Source organism: Mustela putorius, unplaced genomic scaffold (genome assembly GCF_011764305.1).
Source record: "Mustela putorius furo isolate JIRA1106 unplaced genomic scaffold, ASM1176430v1.1 tig00000421_pilon_pilon_pilon, whole genome shotgun sequence".
NCBI lineage: Eukaryota > Metazoa > Chordata > Mammalia > Carnivora > Mustelidae > Mustela > Mustela putorius.
In genome coordinates, this window is record NW_025421375.1 from 9077983 (window position 1) to 9104280 (window position 26298).

Genomic DNA, 26298 nt, shown 5'->3' on the forward strand with positions numbered 1-26298 from the left:
AAATAAAATAGAGGAAGGGCCAAAATTACAGTCAAGAGGTTTTAAAGTAAAGAACAAGTGTGGGGTTGTCTGTTGTGAGCACATTTATGGAAGGTGACCTCTTCTCCTTCCCACCGTCTCAGAGCGGCTTGTTGCACTGTCCATTTTCCTATAAAACAGTAAGATACCCTTATTGTCAGTCCATCTGTGTATATGGAGTTTGGTTGGACTTGAACACAGTTCTTTGTTTTGTGTGAATACCTTGTACCGACTCCTCAGTGTAATAAATTTGTTGCTGACTACTGGGGTATTTTGTGTATAAGAAACTTCGAGATCCTGACACAGCAGCATCTGGTCTTAACTTCACAGCTCTGGTCACCTAAGGGACAGCTCAGCTTCATGGTGTTGAGAAGCTGCTTCCAGTTAGTAGGAGGCTCCAGCCTCTGCCACTGCCAGAGAGCAGGTTCCTTCCTGCCTGTGGCTTTCTGCTCAGTCTGGTGACACCTGTCTCCTCTGCAGAGCACATGGTGCTTCCTTTACTACGTGAGGTTTGGAAAGCTGTCAGTTGGAGCCACCTGAGTTGAAAGCAGAGAGACTGAGCTGTTTGTCAGCAGTAAGGCATGAAGGCAGATAATGATGCTTAGTGCCACAAAGAAAGCACAGATGCAGGTGGCGTCATCAGCCAGCCATGCATGTCACTGTGCTTTAAACCAGATGTGCAGCTTGAGGCGGTACAAAGATTTTCGAGTTGAAGACACCCACCTTCAGATTCCTGTTGCTCCATTTACCTGGAACACTGGGCACATTCATTGATCCATTTACTCTTCGGTGGGATGGAGCCTGAGGTGAGGGGTGGAGGTTGTTTACTTACAGTTCTGACCTTGCAGGATTTCTGGGAGAATGGGACCAAATCCTGTATGTAGAGCAGCTCCTATAGCTTCTGTAGTTCACATGGCCACTATGATGGATGGGGGAGGGTGTGCGGAAATGTTTGAGAACTTGACATGTGAACTGGACTTTCAACAGAGGGTTTAGATTTTATTGTGAGGAGGTTAGTACAACAGGCATTTTGGGTGGATCCCAGCACCTGGAATAAAGACAAGAAAAAGAGATCAGAATCTGTACAGAAATACCAGTCAAAGGAAGGGGTGCCTGGGTGGCTCAGATGGTTAAGCGTCTGCCTTCAGCTCAGGTCATGATCTTAGGTCAGGTATTTTCCCAGGGTCCTGGGATCGAGTCCCACATCGGGCTTCCTGCTCAGTAGAGTCTGCTTCTCCCTCCTTCTACCCTCCCCCAACTCTTGCACTCTCTCTCGCTTGCTCTCAAATAAATAAAGTCCTTAAAAAAAAAAAAGAAATATCAGTCAAAAGAAAAATGTGAAAAGTATAAGGAAAAAAAAATAAATACAAGGTAAATTTCTTGGGTGCTTCATGAGCCTGCTTCATGAGCCTGGAAGACTGCTTCAAGCAAGCCTCTGCATGTTCCTGGCAGCTCCCATCTGGTGACTGCATTGTATTCCCACAGTGATGGGACTCCCACCTGCTCCACTGCTCATCAGTTTTTTTAAACACACCTCAGGTTTGTGGGATGGATCTGGACTTTATATAAACTCCAGGAAATAGAAAGGTGTAATATTTGTGCCCCTCAACTTCAGATACCCTTGAGGTGTGGCAAGTACTCCACCTCTGATCATTGATTTTATATTCACAACTTTTTTCGACATCCTTATGAAGCAATTTCAGTCACATACAAAAAGTCAATGGACAGTATGAGCTTTTATGAATCAACATCCAGCTTCATTTGTGAACATACCAGCTTAGGGCCAGTTATATTTCATCTGGACTCTGATCCATGATTTTAGCCATAAACATCTAACATAACCACCTTATCATTGTCACATACCAGCAGTAATTCCTTAATACATCAAAGCATAGTTAATGTTTCTAGTTATCTCAAGTATCACAGTTTTTTTACTTCCAAGTGTTCTGAAAAGAAACTGTCCTCTAGAGTTTCCCACAGGAAACCTTTTGGATCACTGAACTCATCTCCTTGGGGTAGTTTAACAGATTTCTCAGTCCTCTGTATTCTTTGTAAATTGACAGCTGGTTCCAGAGATTTGATCCAATTTAGATGTCAAAACTGGTGTTCAGTTTTCCTGTCAGGAAGCTCATTAAAGTGGATTTTTTGTTTGGTTTGGGATTTTTGTTGTTCTGTGATGTTAGCCACCCATCCATTAATTCACTGGGAGCTGTAGAAGTGATAATACTCTGATTCCAGCATTTCTCTTCAATAACTCAAAGTCTTCTCAAGAAGAGCCATGTGCTGGGGCGCCTGGGTGGCTCAGTGGGTTAAAGCCTCTGCCTTCGGCTCAGGTCATGATCCCAGGGTCCTGGGATCGAGCCCCGCATTGGGCTCTCTACTCAGCAGGGAGCCTGCTTCCTCCTCTTTCTCTCTCTGCCTGCCTCTCTGCCTACTTGTGATCTCTGTCAAATAAATAAAATCTTTAAAAAAAAGAAGAAGAAGAAGAAGAAGAGCCATGTGCTTATCTTATGATTGGTTAGCCAGTGTAGGAACAATTTTAAGACTGGAATCCATTTTTCTATGGACAGGAGGAGAATTGGCCACATCTTTCCAGACCATGCTAACACATTATACATCTGAGACCGTGTCTTTTCAGAGATGTCATTGGGTTTCTCCCAAGACCTCCCCGGCTGGGACCATGTCTGCCTTGAAAAATGCAGAACGGGTGTTCAGGGGATTGGAATTGGCATAAACTGACTTTATGGATCAGGAATGAACTCAGGAAAATGTTCTGTGGAGAACGGTAGGATGATAAATTGCCAGTAACGTCCTGTGCTGTTGTTTCTCTAGGTTTCGGTGGACCGGGTCCTAAAGACCCTGAAAGAAAATGCCAATAAAGCCAAAAGTCTGCTCCTCACTACCATACCTCAGATAGGGTCCATGGAATGGTCAGAAACCCTCCATAACCTGAAGGTAAGTACCCTCGGCCATCTGCAAGCAGACACTTGCACAGCTGCCTTTCTCTCTTACTTGCATTTCACCCTTGGGCCGCTCGTCTTGTATTTTCTACTAGTCCAGAAATTCTCTACAAGTTTTCATGCTCTTAACCACCATACTAACCAGTGTGAAATTGAGTAGTTACATATTTGGGCAAGTAGTGCAAGTTGAGGTGGTGAGAGTTTTACTATCTAGTCTGCTAACCTCTTAACATTGTCCTGCTTTGCAGGGCATCCCTAAATAATGCTTCAGGAGGTTGAGAGTGCTTGTTCTGTACATGGCTTACATTGCTGACAAAACTGCTCTTTGGCAAAGTGTAGGCAGCCTTTAAAGCCAAAGCACTAATAGGAATACCAAAACGGTGCCAAGGAATGTCTGCTTAGTGTTGACATTGTATCAGACTAAGACAGTGATTAATGATAAACATTGGTAGCTTTTCAACTCTAGTATTAATTCCCAGAATATAATTTAAACTGAGTGCTAAAGCTCAGAGATACATGAGCATCTCTGGATTATTTGGATATTTTGTGACTCTGTTGATTAACCACGTTGGATAAGGTGTTGCCTCAAGCCAGTTAGATATTACATTCCCCTAGTATCCAGGGAAGGTAGCCAGCCTGTCCTAAGGTCTAGAACACACCTAGACACTTGGGTCTTATGACAAGTAGTTGAGAGATGATTTGAAAAGTTCATAAAAGCCCTCCCTTGCCTGAACTGCTAACCAGCAAGGAGCCATGGAACGAGAGCCACAATTTTAGTATGATGAAGACACTGTGTGATGGTCAGTGATTGACAGCTGCTGGGCACTGAGGAGCCATGATTTTAATTGATACCGAATGCCTAGTGGAAATGCTGCAGCCCAGCTAATTTCAGACTATCAATACAAAACCACTGATAGATACAAAGAGCCGGTTGTCACAAGCAGATACAGCAGGCTGCAGTACTCCTCCATGTAACAAGGTATCTCTCAGCTCTATGCCCTGGCCAAGTCAAGAATATTGGAACTTGTATTCCATCTTTTCCCACTAGACTTAAAGTCCCTAAGGGACAGGAAACACATGTTTGGTTTCAGCCTATAGACCTAGAAGCTATTGTTTTTTAATGAGTAAACGATAGCCCCTCTTTCCCCCATGAAGTGTTTCATCATAACTGAAATACAGGCAAGCCTTATTATAATTATGAAGAAAGGGGAAATAAATTAATTTCTAAGAACTGAGGAAAGTCAGTTTAAACTGCAAACTGGTACATTGCCCTGAGTGCAGTGTAATAGAAACAGCAGAACGTTAGCCTGTCTAAATAAGCAAGCTATTGATTATAGGAACTGTGACTCATACTTTGCTACTGCGAAGGCAATTGTCACCTGCAGGTTGTGATGGGCTGTTGTGGTTTTCTTTGTTTGTTTGTTTGTTTGTTTTTTTAAGTTTTTCAACTGACCCCATTTTAACCACAATCTTTTTTGAATTTAAAGATAATTTCTCAAGCAATAAATTTATTGTTTCAGCTTCATTTTTAAGTAAAAAATGCTTGAATGGGGTGCCTGGGTGGCTCAGTGTGTTAAAGCCTCTGCCTTCGGCTCAGGTCATGATCCCAGGGTCCTGGGATCGAGCCCCATCAGGCTCTCTACTCAGCAGGGAGCCTGCTTCCTCCTCTCTCTCTCTGCCTGCCTCTCTAACTACTTGTGATCTTGTCTATCAAATAAATAAATAAAATCTTTTTTTAAAAAATGCTTGAATGGTAGAAATTCATGTTCTCCTTTCCTGTGAAGTTACTGAAAGTATGTAAAAATAATGTGTTTATGTATGTATGTATTTTTAAAGAGGGTTAATGTGTATAGCTTTCATCAGATTCTCAAAGACATATATGATCTAAAGAAAGAAAATGAAGAATTGCTGCTCTAGACAATACTGAGACTCACGGCCTCCATTCTGTTGCATTAAGGAACACCCTACTAATAATCCCTTATTCTGGGGTATTCTGGGGTAGCATGTTCAGTCCCCTCTACACTGAAATGTGTATTATCCATTCACTCATTTCAGAAACACTTAAGGGAGCACCCACTATATGGTCAGCCATGGTTTACAAAGATATATAAGACTTAGAGTGATGAAGAGGATCCTGTTATGTTTAGAGATACAAATGTACTAAAATTTCAAGGATTTTTATCCACTGGCATAAGGTGAATGACAGAGGTTGATTTACATTAATCCAGGCTGGAGGTTGGTGTATGAAACATATCCTAGTGAGGTGAAAAGGGGTGGAGGTCCGTGAGAATCTGAACAGCCCTCTTGAAATAAGCACAACTCACTCTACAGGAAAGGAGAGAGAGGAACTAAGAGTTAGGGGCTATCACTAGTCCCACATGTCGTTGGTTGCTTTTAAAGTTTGGTGAACTTGAGAATTTCCTGGGGAGTTTATTGAATGTGTGTATACCATGACTCCTCAGTCTCTGAAATCAAAATATGATTTTTAATTAAATACTCCTGGCGATTATCCTGATCTTCAGAATCCCTACCTACAGCAGATGCTTGGTTAAATGTGACCTGTGCCTGTTTTCTTCCTTTTAGAATATGGCCCAGTTTTCTGTTCTATTACCAAGACATTAAACCAGCATGGCTGCGTAGGTGACAGGAAGACTTCCTAATTTGAGTCATTTGAGAAATTTCGGCTTAACTTGGAAAAAACATGGAAAAGGCATGCAGCCCTCCTACCCTTGCCTGCTAAGGAAGAACATGATAAGACATGCATGTATCAAAGAAGCCTTCTCGAAGGCTTAGACTGCTTCGGAAATGACCGGTAAATGTGGAAAAATTCTGACCCTTCAGGAAAAAAAAGATAAGACCCCACCAACCCTTCCCCCAGTAAATTTGTAAGAATAAGGTTTGGAGGTAATATCCAGTTCCTATGTTACCAAGGAAATACAAAGAAGAAATGGGAAGTCTTAGGCTATTTATTGGTGTTACTATAAATTTGTAGTCTTTTTGGAGGGCAGTTTGCTAAAATGTATCGAAAAACTTAAAAATACTTATACCCTTTGTGCTGGTTACTCTAGGAATTTATCTTTAAAAAATTATCAGAGGTACAAAGAATTATATATAGGGAAGGACCTCTAATATACCATTAGTTATAATAGTAAATATTCAGAACAATCTGAATATCCAACAGTTGGAAGTACCTTACAGCATAGCTCTAATTGGGTTGTGAAGAGCAAACTGAAGATCATGTTTTCACATAATATTTAATGTCCTAAAGAAATGGTTGCTCTATAATACAAAATGAAAAAAGGAAATGTGCACACATTTTGCATTGCTAATTTTGTTTTAAAGTTCTACATAAATCAGAAAAATATCAGAAATGGATATATAATCTTTTGTTACTGTACTTGGGGTTGGGACACTGAATCATTTTCATTTTCTTTATATTTTTCTGTGTCTTCACATTTTTCTACAATGAATATAATCAAATAATAAAGTTGTCTTAAAAATAAAAAGGTCCAGTTCTTGAAAACATACTGATGTGAAGCAGAATTTAAGATGGTAATTCTAAGAAGAGTTCTGTTTGAGTTCTGTCTTCAGATTGTGTTAAAAAAGAGGATCATTAATAACTGTAGAGTGAGAACGATACTTGGGCCTGCAACAACTTGAGAAAAGCTGGGTGTTTAATCATCAGAGAGTCTGAAACTATAAAAGACTAGACATATATGCTAGTGTGTCAGGTATTTTTTAAATTAATATTTGACCTTTGTTTCTACTTTTTATGCATTAGTGAGTTATTTTACATGCGTTAGTGGTTTGGAGTGTTTCATAAAATGGAAGTTTGCTTCTTCCTCTGCTTTTTGTTGTTCATTTTATAGGATTGTGTTTTGTTTTCTCTCACAGGGAGATCCTTTTTTTCCCTCAGATTTAAGTACTATTCACTGTGGTCTATTACTGGTCCTTTAGTCATATAGCCTATCTGTTTAAAGAGTCTGTAAAGTCAATGTTTTATGTCTAGGAGACTGTCTTCGAGATAATAAGCTGCTAATTGTAAACAACAAAATAAACCAGTTACTCCCCAGCATTGATATTGAGCTGTTTGGGTTACATGGGATTATGAGTCTTGCACTCCCCAGCACAGGGATCCAACCCTGGTCACACATTAGAGATACACAGATGATAGAACAGGCCTGAATTCAGGGCTTCCTGTCACTGTAAGCCCTGCACTACTCTGTAATACCATATGTACCTTCTTTCCTTCATTCTTAGTACATTTCTGAGGATGTCAAGGCAAAAACATGTGGGCATTTTTCTTGCTGCCTTCAGAAAATACAGGTCTCTCTGATGGCTTTCAGGGATGTCTTTCTTCTTTCAGTAGCCTTTTCTAGCAACCTAATTTTCAGACTTCTCATATGGAGTATTTTTCTGTTTTGCTGTTTTTACCCATCAGCCACTCCTTAAACAAAGCCAATATAATCATCTGGATACCTCTTTCTTGAGGACTTGGCTGAGCATTTCTTCCTGGATTGTGTTTTACTTACATCATCTTTAACTTTTCTTTTTTAAGCTATACAATTAAGGGAACACGGCAATCGGTTTGAGTATTTCAGTTTCCCCAGTGGATTATGGGCATAATGGAAAAGTTGTAGCTTAGGGACTTAGCCCTTTGGAATAGTGCCAAGTTATTGAGAAGTGCATTTGCATTTACTTAGAAAACTTTATTGGTAATGCATTGTTTTGCATTGTTTTTTCCTAATTTTGTGGATGAAACAGAATAGTTCATATGTAGAGTGTAACCAAAAAAGATGGAGAAGGCTGAATACCGAGGTTATATTTGAGACCTGAAATGTTTTGCACATCAGCCCCAGTCATTCTGGAGTTGTTTGTAATAGGCAAAAGCTTAGGAATGGCTAAAATTCTCAATGGTGGCATCTAAATAAGGTACATCAATTCAAATAAATGATGCATTATCTTTATGCAGTAGTATGGAATCATGGCTGGTTAAAGTGGAAATCAGAAAAATATGTGGAGTGAAATAAGAATGCAGTTCAGATGTGTGGATAGCATATTTATGCTTTATTTTCCTAGAAAGTTTCTGATAAGAAACTTAGTAATAGGGGCTGCTGGGTGGCTCAATCAGTTAAGCATCTGCCTTCTGCTTAGGTGATGATTCCAGGGTCCTGGGTTAAGCCCAGTCGGGCCTCTTGCTCAGTGGGAAGTCTGCTTCTCCCTCTTCCTCTGTCCCTCCCTCCCTCTCATTTTCTCTTTCTCTCAAATAAATAAATCTTAAAAAAAAAAAAAGCATAGTGATAATCTCTGAGATATGAAGGGTGTGAGCACTGGGAAGATCATAACACATAAGTAATGGTTAAATAAATTGAGTATCTCTAACCATTGAAAGGAAAACAATTTCAAATATTTGAAAGGGCTCTCAGTTAAGGACTTCCCCATCTCCCTATTTGATAGACCTCCATAAAAGCAGGAACTTCATCTTTTCCACTTGGGATCTTCAGTTCCTTGTACTCAGCACAAGTTCAACGAATATTTGTGTACATGAGAATCAAATCCTCTTTCCTCTGTGACTCTCACCTGGTCCAAGACCTCACTCTAGTGGTTGCCTACCTCTCCATGCTCAAATTTTCCCTCATTGTATCATTTCTTCCAGGGCAAAAGTTTAAAAAAATTTTAATTTGTACCTACCCCATTAAAAAAAAAATTCTTGGACACAAATCAGTGTGCTCTTTGTCTTACTGCTTTGCCTTTCATTGGTATATAGCTCCCAAAGATCTCTTCTGTCTCCAGTTCCTCTTCCTTGTTTCTTCAGTTCACTTCAATCCAGATTTTGCCAGCACCCCACTTTCAACACCGCCACTACCACTGTCAAGGTCACCGCCTTACTAAATCTTCTGGTCAGTTCTGAGACTTCATCTTTCTTTTCCTATCAGCAGCATATGATACATTTATTTAATCCCTCCCTTCTCCTTGATAAATACTCTTCACATGGCTTCCAAGGACACCACACTCCATTTTCTTTCTACCTCAGAGGTTGCTACTCAGTCTTTTCTGGTTCTTGCTGTTCTCAGATCTTTTAAAGTTACCTGATCCAGGCCTCAAGTCTTGGACTTCTCCATCTTCACTCATTCCTCAGTGACTTGTTCCAGTCCCCAACCTCCCACCCCCACCCCCAATCTCTCTCAGCACTCCCTCATCTTGGTTGTTGGCAGTTTCATCCTTCCAATCCCTCAGACCAAAAACATAGATTTACTGTTGACTCTTCAAAACCCACATTCACACTAGGAATCACAGCACATCTCAAATTAGATGCTTAATTTTTATCAGCAATAATCTGATCTGTATTAAATTTTATAAATTTTACTATGAAAGGTAGATCCAGGCGTGCCTGCGTAGCTCAGTTAAGCATCTGCCTTCTGCTCAGGTCATGATCCCAGTGTCCTGGGATCCAGGCCCACATTAGGATCCCTGCTTAGTGGGGAATCTGCTTCTCCCTCTCCTGCTCCCCCTGCTTGTGCTCTCTCGTGCATGCACTCTCTCTCTGTCAAGAAAAAAAGTGGTTTCTGCTCTGGACTTAATAAAATCTATTTTTTAGATAATTTTTAAAATTCTTTATTTGACAGTGCAAGAGACCACGAGCAGGGGAAAAGAGAGAGAGGGAGAAGCAGACTCCCTGCTGATCAGGGAGCCTAATGCAGGTCTCCCAGCATGCCAGGATTATGACCTGAGCTGAAGGCAGACACTTCACCAACTTAGCCACCCAGGCACTCCTAGAATCTATTGAAAAAAAAAAAAAAAAAAGGAAAGGTAGATCCATATACACAAGTCATTGCAAGTATATTGAAACACCAATTTTTAAATTTCAGTTGAATTAAAATCAAAATCATATACTAAAATTATAAATTCAGGGGTGCCTGGGGGGCTTAGTCAAGCAGCCAGCCCTTCATTTCGGCCCAGGTCATGATCTCAGGGTTGTGGGATGGGAGTCCAGCAGGAAGTCTGCTTGTCCTTCTCCCATCCCCCGCTCACTCTCTTGTCTCTCAAATAAGTAAAATCTTAAAAAAAATAAAATTATAAATTCAGTTTCTCAATTAGCTACATTGCAAGTGGTTGACAGTCACACATGTCTAAATGGCTCCAGTATGGGACAGAGCAGCTCTGAGACCTCAGGTCCAAGCCGGCTGGTCTCCCTCTTGTTTCTGCCCTTTGTTGTGTCTCCACCTGAAAGACTCTGGTCCACCACCACCCTCCTTCTTCTGGCTCACTGGCTGGCTGGCCTTTCTCTGTGTTCCCCAAACACCCTGTTTTGTTACAGTATTTGTCTATTAAAGTTCTATTGTAGTACTTGTCACACTATAATTGCTTGATTCATTGTCTAATTAGCATAGTAACTGACACATAAACATTACTATATATATTGGTTAAATATATAAATCTGTGACACTTCTGCCTGTGGAGATTTTAGTCATGCTTCCATTTCCAAATCACTTCTCCCTACGCCTAGAGTTTGGCTCCTTGTAACAGTTCAGTTCATGATAAGTATCATAGCGTCCTGGCATGGCAGAAACCAAAAGTCCATGTTTACCAAGAAAGAAATGAATATATTTACAGATATTATGTTGGTGCCTTAATGAATGTTACTAGAGCCCTCTACCTGTTCTCTTCTAATTTCCCAATTTATGTCCCCTTGCTATCTTAGAGGTAGGGATTAATCAGGGTTTAATATTACTTAAGGGTTTAAGATTACTACTACTACACTTCAGGGTTTAAGATTACTAAAATGGAAGGAATTAGGAATTCTGGGTACCAAATTTTGAGTTAACAAAAAAGGCATATAAAATTTATTCTGATGCCTTGACAATTACTTACATCCTTCCCTTGTTCATCTTGTCATGTAATTTGTCTTCCCAAGGAGACTATAGGTTTCTTTTTTTTTTTTTTTAAGATTTTATTTTATTTATTTATTTGACACAGCGAGAGAGGAAACACAAGCAGAGGGAGTGGAAGAGGGAGAAGCAGGCATCCTGCTGAGCAGGGAGCCTGATGAGGGGCTCGATCTCAGGACTCTGGGATCATGACCTGAATCGAAGGCAGACACTTAAAAACTGAGCCACCCAGCTGCCCCTAGAAACTGTATATTTCTACAAATGGTAGACTGATTCCTAAGGGCCTGGCCGATGCCTTACATTTAATGAGCAACCAGTAAGGGTGCCTTGGTAGCTAAGGTGGTTAAGCGTCAGCCTTTGGCTCAGGTCATGATCTCCAAATCCTGGGGTCAAGCCCCATGTCTGGCTCCCAGCTCAGTGGGGATTCTGCTTTTCCCTCTCCCTCTGCCTCTCCCCCTGCTTGTGCTCTCTGCCTTTCTCTCTCTCAAATGAATAAATAAAATATTTTTTAAAAATGAGCAATCAATAAAAAGTTGTTTTTACCTCACTCAGTAAGCTGAACACAGAGAAATTGAACAGCTGATCATATCAGCAGGATCTTGAGGAAATAATTTTTGAAAAAGTACAATACCTAAGTGTTTTAGAATTCAATACCTAAGTGTAATTTTAAAAATGTGTGAAATGTGTGCTTGATTTCTTAGGTATTTTGTTGCAGAGCACTTTTTTTTTTTTGAAAATAAAAACAAAAGCATTTGATGATTTCATTTAGGGAAAATTAACAGGAAGTTGTCAGTGTTTTCAAACGATGCCCTCAGCTTTATAGATGATTCAGGTTTAAAAAGTCTACACATCGGAATGTGATGATGCATTCATTAACTGCTCTTTTTGACCTCATTTTAGTTTACAAATTCCCTCCCTGTAAGAATCAAGATCACAAGGTTAAAGCAGGAAGGAACAGGAAAGTCAATTCCAAATGTATACACAAATACAAAGAATAGTAATGAACCTTTATCTATTACCCAGCTTCAAGAATTATCATCTCATAGCCAATGTGCTGCTTCTATATTCCCACCCCCTATACTCCTCCCATGTGATTTTGAAGCATTTCACATACACCATATAATTTCTTCCATGAGTATTTCCATGTTACTTCTAAGGGGTAACTATTTTTAAGGGAGCCGCAATTTCATTAGTACACATTTGAAAATAAATTAAAATTCTCTCATGGCACCAAATATGCAGTGAATATTCAAAGTTCAAATATCTTGGGGTGCCTGGCTGGCTCATTCAGTTAAGCGTTTGGCTTGTGATTTTGGCTCAGATCATGATCTCGGGGGCATGAGATCGAGCCCTCAACAGGCTCTGCACTGAGTGTGGTGCGTATTTGAGATTCTTTATCTCCCTCTCCCTCTGGCCCATCCCCACTCAAATAAATAAATAAAATTTAATTATATAAATCTTAATATATACACAGAAAGCATTTCATAAAATTTAGTAATCAGTCATGGCAAACAAGTTTAGTAAACAAGAAATTCTTTAGAATTTAAGAATAGATCAGATATATACTATGAAATACATACTGGATAAATGGTTAGAAACAAAGCTGTAAGAAAAGAAAATATAAGGAAACAATGAGACTCTATCTTAAAATACCAGGCAGATTTTTAAAAAAACTAAGTGAGCACCTGGGTGGCTTAGTCGTTAGGCATCTGCCTTCAGCTCAGGTCATGATCCCAGGGTCCTGGGATCGAGCCCTACATTGGGTTCCCTGCTCAGTGGGGAGTCTGCTTTTCCCTATCCCGTTCCCGCCGCTTGTGATCCCTCTCTCACTGTCTCTCTCTCTCTCTCTTTTTGCCAAATAAATAAATAAAATCTTTAAAAACAAACAAAAAACAGTACTAAAGGAAATTTAAAATATAGTCAATACAATTAAAAACTCAAAAGAGTAATTCAGAACATTAGAGTTGGAGAGAAAATTGGTTAGCTGGATTAGAAACTAAAAATAAATTCAGAATACAGAGAGAAATTGAGATGGAAGACATAGCAGAAGTCCCAGTATAAATCTTACTGGAGAGGATACATGTTCCAGAAAGAGGAAATGAAGAAGATGGGTAGCGTTCCTCTGACTCTCAGCATAACAGCATAAGGAATTCTGTGGACAATCTCACCAGCAAAATCAGTGAAAATTATTTCAAAACAACTAATCAAAATTTCTGGATATGGCTGAAGAACACTTGGCAACAAAATAAACACGCATCCAAGAGAATTTACTAGAACATACTAGGAAGGATGGCCATCTTTAGTATTTGAACTGAAAAATATGCTTCCCCTTTCCTCCCTTCCAGTTCAGCAAGATGGAAACTTTTTACTTTAGACAGGTGCAGCCAAGAACACAGAGTTTCATCTTCCCTTCATCATCCTTTCCAGATGGAGAACTATCATCCCAGGAGGGGCAGGATGTCAGTATTTCTCATCCTGTCCCCCACCTGTCTACAACTGAGGTTATGTTAAAGGCAAGTGTCAGTGAGAGATGATCCAGCCCCTGAGGAACTCTACTTTGTAATGTGGTGTTACTGGGAATACAGGGACACTAATCATCCTTCCCTCAGCCTGTAACTTAGGGAGAGTCAAGCAAAAAAAAAAAAAAAAAATAGCTGAAGCTACTGCCCTCCCATCCCCACAACCAACCACCACCACTGGCATTCAGCTCCTCAGCTGGGAGTGTCATTCAGAGAGAAGCTTGCCATTATTCTTACTTCCAGCTCCATAGCCATAACTTAAAGAGATTTTGCCTTGAAGAAGAGTAAGTAATAAACCAGAGAACTCCAGCTCTTTACTAAAGGAACTGCCTTCATTTGCAACAGAGTGTGGAGAAGGTCAGGCCTAAGGGTGCTCCTCCAAAACAGTGAAGGTAGTAGTAAAGGGCAATTTGGATGATCGGGAAGGGAAACTTGGATGATATTGGTAGAATCATTTGGCATATAAGCTAAAATGGACCAGCTTATGGTCCAGGAAAAACATTGCTGACAGAAGACTGTCTGGGATCAGAACAAACATCAGTAACCAACTTCAGAACTACTCTTTCGAAGGAGTCCCAATTTCATTGGTATAGTTTATAAGCATGTATGCCCCAGCGTATTATTGTAAGCAATTAAAAAAAAAAAATCACCCCGCAATTAGTTTAACAGCTGGGTATGACCAGGGAAAGGGACAACCATAGAGAACCTTGAAAAAAACCACTGTTGGGAACGCCTGGGTGGCTCAGTCAAGCGTCTGCCTTCAGCTCAGGTCATGAACCCAGAGTCCTGGGATTGAGCTCCACATTGGGCTCCCTGCTCATCGGGAAGCAGAGAGCCCAATGGGGGGCTGCTTCCCCCTCTACCACTCCTCCTGCTTGTGTTCCCTCTCTCCCTGTCTCTCGCTGTCAAATAAATAAAATCTTAAGAAACAAACAACCACTATTAACCCAGGGTGACTGTGCCCATAACCCAAGGATATGCTCTCTAAAGAACAGTATCAGAAGCTTACTGGTGCAAGAAACAAATAGACTCCAATAAAATAAGGTGTTACCAAACTAATAAAGAACAATAAGGAGCAGCAGAGGGGAGACACCAGTATTCAGTTTGCTGCAATATATTATCTAAAGTGTCCTGATTCCAATAAAAACAATTAGTCATGCAAGGAAACAGGAAAGTATGACCCATATTCTGGAAAAAAGCAGACAACAGAAACTGCCTGTAGAGCAATCAGATGTCAAGTTTAACAAAGTTTTCAAAGTAGCCATTATAAACATGTTCAAAGAACTGAAGGGAACCATGATTAAAGAGTTAAGACGGTATGATGAACACATTGCAGCAAAAAGAAGATACCAATAAAGGGATAGGAATTATTTTTTAAAAAAGGAAATTCTAGAGTAGAAAAGTACAATGACTAATGTGAAAAATTCACTAAAGTGGCAGCAACAGTAAATTTGATTTAGAATAAATAACTAGCAAATTTTAATAAAGTTCAATAGAGATTATACAACCTGAAGAGCAGAGATAAAAGAACGAAGAAAAATGAAGAGAGCTTCAGAGCAAAATAAACCTACAGCAAGATGAAAGGGAATAGATCAGAATGGAAATTAATAAAACAGAATAGGAAAAAATACAGAAAATGAATTAAAAAGCTGATTCTCTGAAAAGAACAACAAAATTCGCAAAACTTTAGCTTGATTAATCAAGACGAAAGAGATGGCATTCAAATTGCTGGAATTAGAAATGAAAAATGAGACATTACTCTTGTCAGAGAAATAAAGAGGATTATAAAAGAGTACTATGAACAATTCTATGCAACAAATTAGATATTCAAAATAAAATAGGCAAAGTCCTGGAAACACACAAATTTCTAAATTGACTTGAGAATAAAAAGACAATCTGAGTAGGGGCGCCTCAGTGGCTCAGTGGGTTAAAGCCTCTGCCTTCGGCTCGGGTCATGATCCCAGGGTCCCGGGATCGAGCCGCGAATCAGGCTCTCTGCTCTGCAGGGAGCCTGCTTCCTCCTCTCCCTCTCTCTGCCTACTTGTGATTGTGATCTCTGTCTGTAAAATAAATAAATAAAAATCTTTAAAAAAAAAAAAAAAGACAATCTGAGTAGACCTACAGTAAGAGATTAAATAGGGGTGCCTGAGTGGCTCAGTGGGTTAAAGCCTCTGCCTTCAGCTCAGGTTATGATCCCAGGGTCCTGGGATTGAGCCCCACATCAGGCTCGGCTCAGCAGGGAGCCTGCTTCCCCCTCTCTCCCTCTGCCTGCCTCTCTGCCTACTTGTGATCTCTATCTGTCAAATAAATAAATAAAATCTTTTTTAAAAAGATTAAATAATAATAGATATAGAAAAAAACATCTGACAAAATTCAACACCCTTTTGTGATAAAACTGTCAATAAACTAGGAATTTAGAGAAAATTCCCTTAACATAATAAAGGTCATATATGTATAGCCCACAATTAACATCAAACTGAGCAGTGAAATATGGAACGCTGTTTCTAAAACTGAAAAATCAGCAAAAAGGCAAGGATGCCTATTCTTTCTACCTCAATTCAACATAATACTGGAAATCTTAGCCATCGCAATTAAACAAGAAAATAAAAGGCACCCAAATTGGAAAGGAAGAACTAAAATTATCTCTGCAGATGGCATAATCTTACATGTAGAAAACTGTGAAGACTAAAACAAAACAAACAAACCCCCCCCAACTATTAGAATTATTAATTCAGTAATGTGGTATGATACAAAGTTAATGTAGAAATATCAGTTTGTTTCTATACACTAATGGTGAACTATGTAGAAAGAAAAAGTCCCATTAGCAATTAGCATCAAAAAGAAGAAAATGCTTGGGACGCCTGGGTGGCTCAGTGGGTTAAAGCCTCTACCTTTGGCTCAGGTCATGATCCCAAGGTCCTGGGATGGAGCCCCGAATCCGGCGCTCTGCTCAGCAGGAAGCCTGCTTCCTCCTCTCTCTCTGCCTGCCTCTCTGCCTCCTTGTGATTTCTGTCTGTCAAATAAATAAGTAAATCTTTAAAAAAAAAAAAAAGAAGAAGAAAATGCTTTGAAATAAACTTAGCTAATGAGATAAAAGACTTGTAATGGGGGTGGGGGGTGTACCTGGGTGGCTCAGTAGGTTAAGCCTCTGCCTTCAGGTCAGGTCATGATCCCAGGTCCTGGAATAGAGCCCTGCATAGGGCTCTCTGCTCAGCGGGGAGCCTGCTTCCTCCTCTCTGCCTGCCTCCATGCCTACTTGTGATCTCTCTGTCAAATAAATAAATAAAATCTTAAAAGAAAAAAAAAGACTTGTATATGGAATACTTCAAAACATTGATAATGAAGGGTGCCTTAGCTGGCTCAGCCAATAGAGCATGTGACTCTTAATCTCAGGGTCGTGAATTCAAGGCCCACACTGGGCACAGAGCCTACTTAAAAAAATTGATAAATGACATTAAGGAGACATAAATCAATGGAAAGACATCCTGTATCCATGGATTAGAATAATTGATATTGTTAAAATGTCCATGCTACCCAAAGCAAATCTACCAAATCAAAACATTCCCTATCAAAATCCTACTGGCTTTTTTTTTTTTTTTTTTCAGAAGGAAAAAAATCCTAAAATTCAAATAGAACCACAAAGGACACAACCAAACAATTTTGAGAAAGAAGAACAAAGTAAAGACATCACAATCAAGAGGGACTATACCAAACTAAAAAGCTTCTCTACAGCAATGGCAACAATTAGCAGAGTGAAAAGGCAACTTATGGAATGGGAGAAAATATGTGTGAACCATATATCTGGTAAAGGGTTAATATCCAAAATATATAAGAAACTCCTACAACTCAATAGTAAAAAAAATAAACAACAACAAAACCACAGAACTTGATTTAAAAATGAGCTAAAGAGGGGTGCCTGGGTGGCTCAGAGGAGTAAGCCTCTGCCTTCTGCTCAGGTCATGATCTCAGGGTCCTGGGATCGAGCCCACATTGAGCTTTCTGCTCAGCGGGAAGCCTGCTTCCCCCTCTCTCTCTGCCTGCCTCTCTGGCTACTTGTGATCTCTCTGTTGGATAAATAAATAAAATCTTTTTTTAAAAAAGAGCTAAAGAGTGAATGGACATTTCTCTAAAGAAGACATGTAAATGGTTATCAGGTATATGAAAAAATGCTCCAACATCACTAATTACGAGGGAACATAAATTAAAACAATAAAATATCACTTCACTTTGTCAGGGTGGCTATTATAAACAAAACAAAACAAAAACCCACAAGTGTGGGTGAGGATATAGGGAATGTGGAACACTTGTGCACTGGTGGTGGGAATGCAAAATGGTGTAACCACTATGGCAAATAGAATGAAGATTAAAATTAAAAATTAAACTACATGATCCAGCAATCCCACTTCTAGATATTTCCAAAAGAATTGAAAGAAGATCTTAAAAAACATTAGCATTCCCATATTCATTGTAACACCATGCACAATAACCAGGATGTGGAAACAACATAGATACTCATCAACAATAAATGGATAAAGAAATTGTGGTATACACATACAATGGAAAAGAAGCCTTTAAAAAGAAAGCAATTCTTTGGGGTAAATACCTAGTAGGGCAATTGCTGGGTATTTACCGTAGAGATATAAATGTAGTGATGTGAAGGGACATGTACACCCAAATATTTATAGCAGCAATGTCCACAATAGCCAAACTATGGAATGAACTTAGGTGTCCATATATAATGGAATATTATGCAGCCATCAAAAAATGAAATCTTGCCATTTGCAAGGACGTGGGTGGAACTAGAGGGTATTATGCTAAGAGCATTATGCTAAGTCAATCAGAGTAACTATTTTGAGGAATTTGAGAAACAAGACAGAGGATCGTAGGGGAAGGGAGGGTAAAATGAAACAAGATGAAACCAGAGAGGGAGACAAACCATAGGAGATTCTTAATCTCAGGAAACAAACTGAGGGCTGCTGGAGTAGAGGAGGGTGGATGGCATGGGGTGGCTGGGTGATGGACACTGGGGAGGGTATGTGCTATGGTGAGTGCTGTGAATTATGTAAGACTGATGAATCACAGGGGCACCTGGGTGGCTCAGTTGGTAAAGTGTCTGTCTTCGCCTTAGGTCATGATCCCAGGGTCCTGGGGTTGAGCCCACATCAGGCTTCCTGCTCAGCTGGGAGCCTACTTCTCCTTTTCCCACTCCCCCTGCTTGTGTTCCCTCTCTCAATGTGTCTCGTTCTGTTAAATAAAAAAAATTAGAAAAAAAAAAAAAGACTGATGACTCACAGACCTATACGCCTGAAACAAGTAATATATGTTAATAAAAAAAAAAAAAAAGAAGGCAGTTCTGCCATATGCAACAACATAAATGAACCTTGAAGACATTATGCTATGTGGAATAAACCAGTCACAGAAAGACAAAATATTGTATGATTTTATTTACATGAGGTATCTAAAATAGTCAAATTCATAAAATCAAAATGTGTAACTGTGGTTGCCAGGGGCTGGAGAAAGGGGAAATGTAATTATTAATCAACAGCCGTAAAGTTTCAGTAATCACAAGATGAGTACGTTCTAGAGATTTCCTCTACAACACTACAGTCAGTAATACCATATTGTGTGCTTAAAATATTGTTAAGAGGAGTGCTTGGGTGGCTCAGTCAGTTAAGCATCTAACTCTTGATTTTGGTTCAGGTCATGAGCTGAAATTTGTGGGGAAAAGCCCCATGTGGAGCGCTACACTCAGTCGGGAGTCTGCTTGATATTCTCTCTCACCCTCTCCCTCTGTTCCTCTCCCCACACCTGCCGCATGCATAAAAAAATTTTTTTAAAGATTTTATTTATTTGAGAAAGAGGACGAGCACAAGCTGGGGAAGGAGCAGGGGGATAAACAGACTCTGCACTGAGTGGGAAGCCTAACATAGAGCTTGATCCCAGGACCCTGAGATCATGACCTGAGCCAATGTCAGACTGCTTACCCAACTGAGCCGTCCAAGGCACCCTAATAAATAAATCTTTAAAAAACACTGGTAAGAGGTAAATCTCGTGTTAAGTGTTCTTATTAAAATTAAAGCTTTTTAAAAAATGATTTATTGGGACATCTAGGTGGCTCAGTGGATTAAGCCACTGCCTTTGCCTCAGGTCATGATCCCAGGGTCCTGGGATCGAGCCCCACATTGGGCTCTGCTCGGCAGGGAGCCTGCTTCTTTCTCGCCTCTGCCTGCCTCTCTGCCTGCTTGTGTGCTCCCTCTCTCTCTCTTTCTCTCTGACAAATAAATAAGTAAAAATCTTTAAAAATAAATAAATAACAATTTTTTAAAAAGATTTGTTTATTCTAGAGAGAGAAAACACACACACAAGGGGAGACAGAGGGAGAGAGAGAGAGAATCCCAAGAAGAGTTCCCGCTGAGAAAAGAGTCTGATGTAGGTTGAGATGAGACCCTAGGATCATGACCTGAGCCAAAAGCAAGAGCTGGGTGGTCAACTGACTGAGCCACCCAGGCTTCTCCTAAAATTAAAGTTTTTAAAAAGAATGCTAAGATGGGTCTACTGGGTTAGAATTAATGTGTTAACATGGCTGTGTTCCCTTTTGAGACTCTAGGTATAATTTGTTTCTTGTCTTTGTGGGTGACTCTCTAGAGGTCACCCCCATTCCTTGTTTTATTGCATCCTCCTTCCATCTTGAAAGCCAGGAACATCAAGCTGTGTCCTTTTCACACTGCTATCTCTCTGGTTCTCTCTGTTCTGGCTCCCTCTTTTATTCCTAAGAATTGTAATATGTTGGGTCCATCTGGATAATCCAGAATAAACTCTCTATATGTGGCAGACTGATTAGTGTCCCCCCAAATACCTGGAATTCCTGGAACCTATGCTTGTTACTTTTATGGAAAAAAGGGGACTTTGCATATGTAATTAAGTTAAGGATCCTGGAATGAGGAAATTATCCTGGATTTTCTAGGTGAGCTAGAATCACAAGCATCCTTAAATATAATCCTTAAATATAATCACAAGCATCTTTATAAGAGAGAGGCCAAGGAGATTTGACAACAGGAAGGTGAAGGAGATATGATGACAGAAGCAGAGATTAGAGAGATGTGCTTTGAAGGCAGAGGAAGTCATGCAATACAAGTAGCCACTTGCTGAAAAAAGCAAGGTATGGGACTTTCCCCCCAGAGCCTCCAGAAAGAACCAGCCCTACATTTTTCAATCTAATCCAGTGAAACTTACTTCATTCAGTCTTCTGAACTCCAGAACTTTAAGTGTGTAAAAACTGTGCTGTTTTAAAGCTACTAAATGTGTGGTGATTTGTCATAGCAGGAATAGGAAACTAATACATCATCTGAAATCTGCTGATTATCAACCTTAATTCCATCTGTAACCTTAATTTCATTTTGCCTTGAAACCTAATATATTCACAGGTTCTAGAGATTAGTACACACACATCTTGTGGGGAAAAGCATTATACTGCTTACCACAACTTGACATACATGGAAAGTAAATTCTAGGTAGATAAAATATGTAAATGTCAAATAATAACTGAATATATAGGAGAATGTGTGCGTACAATCCTGGGTGTGTAAAATACCTTAAACATGACAACAAACTTATTTTTTTAAAGGTTGATTGGCACATTTGTTTCAATCAAAAAAATTTAAATTCTGTAAGTTGAATATATATTATTCAATGTATATAATACCATACACAGAGTAATAATACATGCAACAAGCTGGCAGACATTTGTAATGTATATAACCAAGGACTAATAGCCTCAGAGGAAAAGGAAGAAAGAAAAAGTAAGTGTCTGAATATATGAAACAGATGCATGTATAACTATGTTCTTTAGGGCATCATATACTTGTAAAAATTGAAAACAAATGACCATCAGTAGGGGAATGATTAAGTAATTGGTACACTTTTCCATATGATAGGCTATCTTCAGCAGTTTAAAAGAATAGGGGAGAATCTTTATGACTTATAAAAATCTCCAAGACATATTGATATTTTAGCCAGCTACAGAACAGTGCAGAATTTATGATGCATATCATATAAGGGGAGAAGCAACATGCACCAAACAAAACCACAAGTCTTAAAGGATCTCCCCCACCTTTATGAGAGTATCAGCAGATCCCCCTGTGGAGCAGCAAAAGGAAACAGTAGTTTTGTTCTGTATGACTCGAATGCACATTCACTCATGTATAAACTGCCTAATATAGTTTAAAGCGCAGAGTTTTTTCTTGCTCATCATTGTATCTAAGTACCTAGCTCAGTACTGCAAAGGTAATGTTTGTTTAATAACAGAAGTCCAAGGGGGTGGGACTTAACTGCTAATGCTAAATCCTATGCTGGTGAGAAGTTGGGTGGTATGCTTAAATTCTTCCTGCTTCAAGTCCAGCTTGGTCTTTCTCTGGGAACTATTTTGGGTAAACTGAAGGCTCGAGCCAGGGGAGAGAGAGAGTGTGTGTGTGTGTGTGTGAACTAATATGTATAATAATTTTTATGTCTAATCCAGGCAACAACTCTGAAAAATAGTCACCCTTGTACCCATTTTACAAATGAGGAAACTAAGGCTTAGATAAGGCCTCACTAACTGAAATACCCTGATCTCTCTTCTTTTTTTATCTTCCTGTTAATGCAACATTGACATTTGCACAATTCTTATGAAATAGAATGTGGTCAGTTCTAGAAAAACTTCCTGCTACCAGTGCTTGGCTTACTTTAATAGTTATTTATTTATTTGTATTAGGTAGTTCAAACACTTGATTTTAAAACTGGTCGCAAATTATATTCTGTACAAAATAAATCTCCTTCCACACGGCCCCCAGCTCTCCATGTCCTTCCCCTGAAGTAACACTCAACAATATTTTGCATGTATTTCCAGAAATATTTTATGTATGAACAGCACATATACAAATATTTCTAAAATTTAATTTGAACTATTTTACATACCTTTTCCTCTACCACTCTCTTTTTTTACTCTCACAATGTATCTTGAAAATCACATTTTTGCTGGATCTGTTGCGTTCTGTTTAATAGCTATATATTATGAATATTAGGGAAGCCTCATAAATTCATTAATCCCTCCCCATTTATGGCCCTTGAAATTGTCTTATGTGTTTTGTTATTACAAAACTATAGTTACTATTCTTACACATGGGCCATTTTGCACACATATAAATGTGTCTTCAGAATAATTTCTAGAGATAGAATTACTGAATCAAAGAGATGTCCCTGTAAATTTTTCATCAGTACTGCTGATTTTTCTCTGTGGTTGTTATATAAATTTATCCCCTTCAGCAATATTATCCACACTCTGACACTACAAAAACACTTTGCACAAGAGAAAAAGAATGAAAAGAAAATTGATCTTATTTGCATATAGGCTTATTTTTAACCTTGCCCAGGGGTTGGTAACACAGTTGCATCAAAGACCCATTTCCTGGGACAGTACTACCTTCTAACTGAAACTGTGAAATCGAGTCCCTTCTCTTTCTTTTACTTTATACATGATTGATCTACTTCATTCAGGATGGTCATAGAAATTATTAATTTTATTCTTCCGTAAAGCAGAAAACTCTGCTTGGGGGCTGACTGGTCCCTCACTTTCTCATTGCACTGGATCACTTTCTGATTGCACATTCCAGAAGTATCCACCTTTAGTTCAGTGGTGGACCCAGTGGACAACTGCCCCTTTCTGAGAACTATTTATTTGAGGTAATTTCCCTGGCAAAACGAGATATACACAGTCTCCCATTTCTCTCTTCCCTCATTTCATCAATCTCATTTCAAAGATCCTTAGGAAAACATTTTATTTGATTATTGTTTAGCTGAATGCAAAGTAGTTTTCTCAGTTTCCCATCTATATAGATTCCTTGATGTGTAAGGCCAAATTTTATTTTGCCTTACTGTTCCTATCTAAAGCTTGAGAGTATGGCAACTAATAAAAACTTTTTACATGTTAGGGATTTCTGGGTGGCAGAGTCATTTAAGCGGCTGCCTTCAGCTCAGGTCATGATCCCAGGGTCCTGGGTGCCAGCCCTGCATTGGGATCCCTCCTCGGCGGGGTGCCTGCTTCTCTCTTTGCCTTTGCCTGCCACTCTGCCTGCTTGTGCTTTCTCTCTCTCTGACAAATGGATAAATAAAATCTTTAACCAAAAAAAAAAAAAAAAAAAATTTTACAGGCGCCTGGGTGGCTCAGTGGGTTAAGCCGCTGCCTTCGGCTCAGGTCATGATCTCAGGGTCCTGGGATCGAGTCCCGCATCGGGCTCTCTGCTCAGCAGGGAGCCTGCTTCCTCCTCTCTCTCTCTGCCTGCCTCTCTGCCTACTTGTGATCTCTCTCTGTTAAATAAATAAATAAAATCTTAAAAAAAAAAAACTTTTTACATGTTAAAATAGCTTTAAAATAGTATAAAGATTTATCAGACTTGGTTACTTAGAAGTTGGGTTAGAAGAATCCTCAGATTTATTTCCTGGGTTGCTAACTTCGTATTTCATCTGTAACAACAGTTTTCACACCTAAGCCAGTGAAAACAATAAAAAATCAGTCCATTAAATGATTTATAATGAGAGGAACACGTTTCTCTCTGTCTTTCTCTTTCTTCATCTCCAATAAAGAGAAAGCACTGGGTGCTTGGGTGGCTTAGCCTGTTAAGTGTCAGCTTTGGGCTCAGGTCCTGGCATCCCAGAGGCATGGGACCAAGGCCCACATGGGGCTCCTTGCTCAGCAAGAAGCCTGGTTCTCCCTCTGCCTACCGCTCCTCCTACTTGTGCGCTCGCTCTCTCTCGCTCTCTCTCTCTGACAAATAAATAAAATCTTTGAAAAAGAAAGAAAGAAAAAATACTATCACTAGCGTCTTCTGGGTAGAACATGTTGATTTGTTTTCTTGCTCATTAAAAATTATCTTTGGTGATCTTTATGAAATCAAGAAGGCTCAGCTTGGTGGGGGAACAGGTATGGTTTTAGTCTTTTAATAATTTTTCTCCTGCAGTAAGAACTAGAACAGAACATAGGAAAACTTATAACCACCACATATACCTCCTGTTTTGTTTTTAATCTTTCTTTTGAGATTATGAGCCCTTTACTCCTATTGCCTAACAGTGTCTGACATACAACAGATACTCAGTAATTATTTCTGGAATGAATTAGTGAATGGGAAAATTACTTACAGTGAGAGTTCTTCACTATCTCTCCTTCAGATCTCACTTTTTTTTTTTTTTTCCTAGTAAACAGAAGTGCAAGTACGATCTGGAGTGGCTACATCATCCATCTAAATGGAGAAAGAAGTTAGAGATAGACTGTTCTCAGAAAAACTGTTCAGAGAAACTTTAAAGATAACTTAATCTCAAAAGAGTAGTTCAAAGAGAAAACATTTAAGAGCTATTTTCTCAGACTTGTTCTTTGGCTGCAACCTCTCAAGAGAAACAGTTTTCTAAGACCAAATTATCTACAGATATGACTGTGGCAACGCCCAAGTATTGTGTCCGCAATTTGATGAAAAGAGGATTGAGAATTCAGAAAACGGTCCTTCAGACAATTCATTTAAAGAAAAGCTCGAGTAGGAAAAAAGGTGGCTTATGCTAATGAAGTATTCACTTAAAAATATGTTTATTTGCGGGGCTCCTGAGTGGCTCAGTGGGTTAAAGCCTCTGCCTTCAGCTCAGGTTATGATCCCAGGGTCTCGGGATCGAGCCCCGCGTCGGGCTCTCTGCTCCGCGGGGAGCCTGCCTCTCTGTCTGCTTGTGATTTCTCTGTCAAATTAATAAAATGTTTTTAAAAATTTGTTTTAAATATTTTTATTTGCTTATTTACTTGAGTGTTAGGGCTTAAACCAGGGCTGTGAGACCTGAAACGGAGATGCAAGAGGTGGGGAGCCAACCCTTCGCGTCCGGCCGCTTGGGGGTGCGCGGGCCCAGGTTAGATCACCGCCGCTTTACGTCTTAGAGGCGTGGCCGCGTCCAGGACCGCTTCCCGGTTCCCAGTTCGCCGGGGCCAGGCTGCGCTCCAGACTTAGCTTAAAAATGCTGCAGTCCAGCACCGCCTTTTCTGTTTTATCCTTGCTCCCCGCCCGCCCGCCCGCTCCCCTCACCCCTACACACCCCACGGCTGGTTGGCTTGGACATTTGGTCGGTTACCACGGGAAAGCCCCTGTCTCAGCGCGGAGCTGCGGTCTTGCTGCCGCGCCTCGCTCTTTTTTCTTCCTCTCCCGTTCTCGCACCTTCCTCTCTTTCCCCCTCTCTTCCTTTTCTATCCATGGAAAGCCCACCTCGCGTTTCTCAAACGCACCTATGCGACCCAGGCCCACTCCGAAGCTTCACTCCCAGATCCCTCCGCGAAGGCGCGGGCGGGCGCGCGGGCGTGGGCGTGCGCGCGGGACGGCGTGCGCGCGGGTGGCGTGCGGGGAGACGCGCACGTGGAGCCTCGGCGAGCTCGCGGCCCCAGCCGGCCTCGGAGGGAAGCGCCGCCTGACCCGAGGGCCCCCGGGGTTTCCAAGTAGGCGCCAGTGCAGTTCCTGAGGGGCCCACGCCACAGCGGAGCCTGCTGGCTAAGGGTAGGAGAGTGACTGTGTGTGACTGTGTGTGAGTGTGTGGGTGTGGGGACTGGCGGACGCGCACGCGCGCGCAGGACAGTTGAGTAAGGAGGAGTGAGCTCCTACAATCCGGAGAGGGGTGGAGAGGAGAAGGAAATGTGGGAAACATTTGAAGGGACATAGCTTAGTATCAGAGCTAGATATATTCAGAGAAGTGGTGAGGGACAGACACCCACATGGTGGTAAGGTCAGTAGTGGGGCACTGAATCACAGTCAGGCGGGATGTATGGGGGAAGGAACTTGGCCGATCAGAAGCAGTTGGCCTTTATACTCTAATAGAAAACAAAAAATAGAAGTGACATCAGTGCAAATAGAAGGGTTG

General features: G+C 40.3%; 1 protein-coding gene and 1 long non-coding RNA gene across 2 annotated transcripts in view; one reads left to right on the forward strand and one right to left on the reverse strand.

The window, feature by feature from the left end:
• LOC101673321 (methylthioadenosine phosphorylase) overlaps window positions 1-7053 on the forward strand; it is a 44290-nt gene extending 37237 nt beyond the window's left edge. The window contains exons 7-8 of the mRNA XM_004761808.3: window positions 2851-2973; window positions 5562-7053. Coding sequence (XP_004761865.1) covers window positions 2851-2973; window positions 5562-5600 — 162 coding nt within the window. The 3' untranslated portion in view covers window positions 5601-7053. The remainder of the gene's footprint in view (window positions 1-2850; window positions 2974-5561) is intronic.
• LOC106006732 lies at window positions 992-25968 on the reverse strand. The gene is made up of 3 exons (XR_001181007.2): window positions 25673-25968; window positions 24556-24656; window positions 992-1066 (listed from the first exon to the last, which is right to left on the reverse strand). It is a non-coding gene; the product is annotated as an uncharacterized LOC106006732 (long non-coding RNA).
• Window positions 25969-26298: the final 330 nt, after the last annotated feature.